A 7,223-nucleotide genomic window follows, 5' to 3' on the forward strand; every position below is an offset into this window, starting at 1 on the left:
ATGTTGGCCACGTGCGCACTTATGACAGTTAACGCCGGCAGCCTCACCTCCTCAAGACGGTTCCCAGGTGAACACAACAATATTATTTCTAAAATAAGTAGTCTGATAACATATGTCTATAATATAAAATCTATATTATAATGATTAATGATACAATAATACTATAATTTGGGGATACAGTAATTCAACCACTCCGGAGCTGGCTGGTGTCTGCTGAGCTGCTGGTATGGCCGGTCTGGTCGTCGGTGTAGCTGAACTGCTGGTGTATGGCTGATCTGCCGGTGTGTGGCTGATCTGCCGGTGTATGGCTGATCTGCCGGTGTGTGGCTGATCTGCCGAGTCTGGTTTTCAGATGCAAGACGGATGAAAACGGATAAAGCCAACATAAACACTTCGCTTCCGTTTTCGTGTGAAAACGTGGTTTACGAAGAATAACACAAGAACAATATTTTTCTGACAGTAACGGACCGACACAGCTATCGGTACGAACGGGAACAAAGATAATGGCGACGGAGCGTCGCCGACTACACAGCAACGGCCCTCTGGGCGGCCTAATGGTCTGACCAACTGTTAGCAGTGCTGACACCATCATGCGCCACAGTGGCGCGTAACAGTGAGCAATTACAAATGTCGATGGTGCTCGAACATACTCCCCCTTGGAAATCCCAGATCTGGGATTACAAAGAGTTTGAGCAGTTAAAAGTTTCAGCTCTTCGTTAGATGATACAGATGATGGACCCGATCAGGCACACAATTGATTGATTGACATGTTGACTCTTCACGCTTACTCGGAGTGGTACAGAGGGGTTACATCAACAACAAAATTATTATACAAGAGATCGGTATACATATTATGGTAACTGTAGAATCACAGGTTTATCACATTACAATTTATCACAGCTTACGAAATTTTATAGCTATATCACAGAGGATTACATTATAATATTATTAAAACAAAACAGGCAGCTGTGGATCAACAGCTGTCTAAAATAAATGATTAGGAACAAGTGAAAAAACAAAAACAATAAACAACTGTGGATCAACAGTTGTACTAAATTATAACATCATATAAAAAAAAAAATTAAGAATGAGTCTGAGGGGGTTTGGCCCAAAACAATTATTTCTCTACACTACTTTTTTTTTTTTTTTTTTTTTTTAATGGATACAGCTCATCAACTGTTCCCAGCAAGCACACCACCCATCAAATTAGTATTAAGGTGTCAAGAGAAAGGGAATAAAGAACAAATACTATTATGACTGATCGGTCGGTAGCAGTACTAATTTCACTACAGGTCTGACCAAGGAACCACCTTTCGTTAGCACCCGAGCGACTCTTACCACCCCATCCTTACTAGGCAACACCTCGAGGATACGACCCAAACGTTAGAGTAGTGGGGGTGCAGTGTTATCTTTTATGACCACCATGTCTCCTACTTTCACATTTTCTTGGCTTGACGACCAGCGAATCCTAGCTTGCAAAGTGTTCAAGTATTCTGACGACCATCTTCGCCAAAAGGTTTGAAAAGTTTGTTGAAGGAGCTTCCAACGCCGTTGTATATTCACTGGCTTCACACTGAGTTCCTCCTCAGGAACTGACATCAATGGTTGGCCAATTAAAAAATGGCCTGGAGTCAAACAGTCTAAGTCCTCCGGATCTGAAGTAACAGGAGTTAATGGCCTGGAGTTCAGCGCAGCTTCAACCCGACATAGGATTGTAGTAAACTCTTCCAATGTCCAAGTCTGCGCCCCCAATGACCTTGTCAGCAACGATTTGGTAGACTTCACCGCAGCCTCCCAAAGTCCTCCAAAGTGAGGTGCACTAGGTGGGTTAAAGTTCCAGTGACACATCAGACGACTGGAACATTGATCCCTACTCGAGGGCGAGTTGATCAACTCCCTCAATTTGCGCGCAGCCCCAACAAAATTTGTTCCACAATCTGAATGGATGGATGTAGGCACACCTCGCCGGACAACAAATCTGTCAAGTGCCGCTAAAAAGGCATCAGTTGACAAATCCAGTACAACTTCAAGATGAATAGCTCTAGTACTCATACAAACAAACAGTGCTATGTAAACTTTGTATTCGCGAGCTTTTCGTAACTTTGTTTCCTTCATCATTAATGGTCCCGCGTAGTCAATTCCCACTGCTGTGAATGCTCGGCAAGCTTGCACTCTTGACACAGGCAGATCAGCCATTTTTGGTTGAGGATTCACTCCATCTAGTTTAACACAAGTAATGCAGGACTTGATAGCCTTATAGACAACTCGGCGTACGCCCATGATCCAGAAGCGACTATTGACTAACGACATAAGTAGGTTTGATCGGGCGTGACATGCACTCAAATGCCAATGACGTGCAATCAACGCAGATAGGTGCGATTCTTTAGGTAACAGTATTGGGTGTTTGCGATCCCATGAGCACATAGCATTCTGCAGCCGACCACCAACTCGAATAACACCAAATTCATCGATAAAAGGGCTAAGTTTAGCATACACCTTCGAAGAAACCGCGCTACCACTTGACAATTCCCGAAGAAGTGAACTCAACAGGCATCCCTGGGTACATTTGACTAACACGTACAAAGCTTGATCTAACTCTGAACGTGTCAAATTACCAGAAACTGTTTCCTGCCGCCTACATCTTCCAATGAAACGACGTAGCCTAGCTATCACACGGATCATGATGCTGTAGGATGATAACCGCGTAAACCATTCGCCTTTCCTTATTGATGTCGTTATCAAAAGGGCTACTGAGTGGACTTCCGGTAGCTGGTCGCCTGGCATGGTGGTTGGATGGAGATCCCAATGATCAACTGGAGATCTTAAAAACTCTGGACCCGACCAGTACAACTGAGCTTTTACTAGCTCTGCCGGAGACAGTCCCCGTGATGCACAATCAGCCGGGTTTTCTTCAGACCTGACATGAGCCCACTTGCAGACTGGAAGCAAGGTCTTGATGTGATGGACGCGATTGGAGACGAAGACCTTCAAGGCAACATGGGGGTTCAACAACCAAGACAGGACTATGGTCGAATCCGACCAAGCATAAACACCTGAAATCTTCATGTGTGCTTCGAGTATCCGATGCATCCGTGATAACCAAGAAGCCAACAAAACAGCTCCACATAACTCCAATCTGGGTATCGTGGTCGGTTTTAACGATGTCAGTTTAGTTTTTGCCCCGAGCAAGTACACGTTTACCTTCTGAGACGGATCAGTCACACGAAGGTACAATACTGCAGCATAACCCCTTTCAGAGGCATCGCAAAAACCGCACAATGAATATTCTATCCCGATGGAACCGCCAATGCAACGTGGAATGCGGATCTCTGTCAGCCAACCTAGCATGTCCAAGAATTGTTGCCATTCCTTAGCGATGGCTGGCGGAAGTGGCTCATCCCATGAAGTTTGAGCCGACCATAAACGTTGCATAATACACTTGGCATGGAAAATAACTGGCGATAGAAACCCTAACGGGTCGAAGATCCTCGCAATTACTGATAGGACCCCACGTTTGGACAAAACTGACTTGATTGCGGTTATGTCGTACACGAAATGATCAGCGGTTGGACGCCATTGCATACCTAGCACAGGAATGCCGTCACCACGGTCAAATGTGAGGGGATCGCCTGCTAAGTCTTCCAGCGGAAGGCCTGATAACAACCGTGGTTCGTTGCTAGACCATTTCTTCAACATTAATCCCGATCTGGACAATGTTTTAATTAAATCAGATTTCAATGATAAAGCACATTCCAACGATGGTGCCCCAACACAGATGTCGTCCATGTATGTCTGGAATTTGAGCGCCTTGCTAACTTCAGGGACCTCTTCACAATCATTATCAGCAATATGACGAAGGACCCGAAGCGCTAAATAAGGAGCGCTGTTTACTCCATATGTAACCGTGTTCAACGTGTTCTCCCGGATCTGGAGCTGTGGAGAACTTCTCCAGAGTATATGCTGGTATCCGCGGTATTTTTCCAGTACCCAAATCTGTCGGTACATTTTGCAGATGTCTGTGGTGAACGCAACGGTATGGACTCTAAAGCCAGTTAAGACATCAACTATATCTTGTTGTAACTTTGGGCCAACATGGAGGCCCTCATTCAGTGAGGAACCGGATCGACAACGAGCAGAGGCGTCGAAAACCACCCTTAATTTCATGTTTTCCCCTTCGGCCTTGTAAACAGCATGGTGCGGGATGTAGTAGTCTCCTGGAGAATCTGCCTCAGACATGTGCCCTAACGACTCATATTCCACCATGAACCTTCTGTAGTTATTGTACAGCACAGGGTCTCGGGATAGTTTGCGCTCCAGTTGTAACAGACGATTAACTGCAATTTGTCGCATTCCAGGAAAAGAACTGGGCTGACCATCACGAAACGGCAATGGGACCATGTACTGTCCTTTACCATTCTTGCACATCTCTGACAGAAAGATTTCTTCACACTGACCCTCCTGAGTGAACACGGGCGGAGCAGCTTCCGGTTCCTCAACGTTCCAAAACTTTTCCATTAAGGATTCGACTGAGGAAGATATCTGAACAGGTAGAGCCCTAGGACTTGGAGCCTTTATGTGTTGAAGTGGACCTACAATTGCCCAACCGAAGATGGAGTTGAACGCAGTTGGATATCCATGACCTAACGAGACAGTTTCATGAGACCAGACCATAGGGTATATGTCCGCCCCCAACAAAATTTCAACTGGAGCCGGGATATCAAATAGCGGATCAGCTAATGACAAGTCACCACATTTTTCCCGAACCGTTGACGGTAGTTTGGAAGTAGGCATATCAGATGTTATGGAAGATAGTACCCAAGCTCTTACAGGCATTGAAGATTGGCTTGAATCCCGAGGCTGGATATGTAGATCTACGATACCCAAAACGCTTGGTACAGGTAACTCTGATAACCCAGTAACTGGTAACGTCCATTTCGCTGCACGTAGACCTAGACGTTGACAACAATTTGCAGATATGGCACTGATCTGTGAGCCACCATCAATTAAGGCCCGAACCGTCTGTGGACTTCCAGCCACATCTTGAACATGAAGCAGTGCTGTCGCTAGTACTACCGATGGAAGTTGATTTTGATGCTTGGCAAACATGGCCACTTTAGGAACCTTGGACGACGGATCAGAAGTAGAAGGGTCCTTGTGCAATAGCCCATGATGGCGACGTTTGCACACACTACAGGACGATTTGCATTTATATGACATATGGCCACTTTCAAAGCATACCAAACATAGTCTGTGAGATCATGGTATCGATCATCTACAGATGCTCCCAGAAATTTTGCACAATCTTTCAATGCATGAGCTCCCCCACAGCAACGACACTTTTCGGAATCAGTGGACTTAGGTTTCTGAGTCTTTACAAATGACACCAACGCTGTTTGGGTAGTGGAAGGACGATTGTAATGCTTCCCTGGACCTGGATTAGGTTTCTTGTTGCTTCCACCAAATGATTTCCCTGGTCCTGAAGTACCACCAGCATTTTCCAGGACCCTCACCCTATTCTTCACAAATTCCAGCACACTGTCAACTGATGGATACTCTGCTGAATTATCAGATTCAAACAAGCGACGCGTATGAGTTGGAAGAGATTTTGAAGCGATGATAAACAGCAGGAACGAACACAGGTCTGGTAAGTGCAACGATTCTAATATTGCTAGTCCTTCATCAAATACACTCAAAAAACGTTTGAGATCTACCAGTGATTCTGAAGTGGATACGGGAGCAACTAAAAAACTCTCAATAATTGAGGAGGCCAGTTTTCTCGGTTTATCGTAGGATTTCACTAATGTGTTCCAGGCTAACTGAAAGGTGTCTTTAGATACTGGAATCCCTTTTAGTACTTCCCCCGCATCAGCTTCAAGGCACCCAAGTAAATAGTAAAATCTGGTGCTATCTGAATCAATATCCTTGTTGCGGATTACTAGATTAACGAAGCGGTCCCGGAAATCTGGCCACTAACGGAGATCACCATCGAATTTTGGCAGAGGGATTTTTGGGAGGCGCATTGATACTTGAGGACGGAAGGAGACATCTGACGACGGAGAACTACTCACACGAGCTGACGACTGTGTTTCCATTACGGAAGCTGTATTTGGAAGTATGGCTGCGTTGCTAGTTTGTGTAATCGACTGATGATCTTCACTTGGATTCGCCATTATTGCAGTATCACTGATCTGTATAACTGGTCTAGCGTCTTTGGATGACTTCAAGGTTTCCTGTTCATAATTGTTGATGATTGATTTGATCTCTACCACCATGGCGTAGACATCAGCATCAGCATCCGGAGAAAATTGATCTATTTCATCCAACTCAACCATAACGTTCAATAACGCATCACTTTCCACTGAATATTGCGACCACCAATTATTCAGGTCCTGACCAGCCGTCATAATTAGACCCCTTGCTGTTGGATCATCTCCTGCTGCCTTTGCTGAAGCATGTAGACGACGAATATGACTTGCAGCGAGGTCTCGCTTAGCTGTGGCACGCTGTTTCAGTCTTGTGTTGCGAGTCTTGATCTCTTCATCTGACATGGTGGCAAAGATAACAACTGCACACACCTAAAAGGAACTAACGCAACGACCCAATGAGCAAGAAGCAGCACAAATTAATTTAACACTTAAGCACTAATACAACTGGTGTTTGGAAATAACAATTCAATGTGATTGCACATATATCAGCAACCACATATATCCAAACCCACTTAAATAAATATATTATATTGTCAATACTGATCAGTACTTAATCAACAAAAATTTAAAGAATACTAACAAATTCTACCAACAATTGCAGTAGAATACTAGATTATAAAATAATAATAATCAACAAATAGAGCAGAGATCCAGTGAAGTTCACACAAACATAACAAATTACTACTAATAAATAATAAAATAGTATGGTAGCTACCTACAGTAGTACTAAGTAGTAATAATATCAGTAGTAATAACAGGGAAGTTTTAACCTGTTTAAATTTAACAAAATATAATAACTTTGCTAGGTCAACAATAAAATATGTGATCCAAACAAAAAATAAAAAATATTAAATCAATAACACTAACATAATAGGTATTGATGACATCCTAATTATTAACGTTAAGAGAAAACCTACTAAACTAAGAGAACTGAGGTATTTAAACTGATCAGTCTTATATATTGTTCAATCAAATGTAACCACTTAATATTGAAAGGTGCCTAATAGTTATTAGATG

General features: G+C 43.5%; 1 protein-coding gene across 1 annotated transcript; it reads right to left on the reverse strand.

Annotated features, from left to right (window-relative positions):
* Positions 1–1,383: 1,383 nt before the first annotated feature.
* On the reverse strand, positions 1,384–6,548 carry LOC103311953. Its single transcript, XM_008191868.1, has 3 exons — positions 5,975–6,548; positions 5,239–5,908; positions 1,384–5,188 (listed from the first exon to the last, which is right to left on the reverse strand). The coding sequence occupies exons 1-3, from the start codon at positions 6,546–6,548 to the stop codon at positions 1,384–1,386; spliced, it is 5,049 nt and encodes a 1,682-aa protein (XP_008190090.1).
* Between the last annotated feature and the right edge of the window lie 675 nt (positions 6,549–7,223).

The sequence above is a fragment of the Acyrthosiphon pisum genome, chromosome X, assembly GCF_005508785.2.
Source record: "Acyrthosiphon pisum isolate AL4f chromosome X, pea_aphid_22Mar2018_4r6ur, whole genome shotgun sequence".
Taxonomy (NCBI): Eukaryota; Metazoa; Arthropoda; class Insecta; order Hemiptera; family Aphididae; genus Acyrthosiphon; species Acyrthosiphon pisum.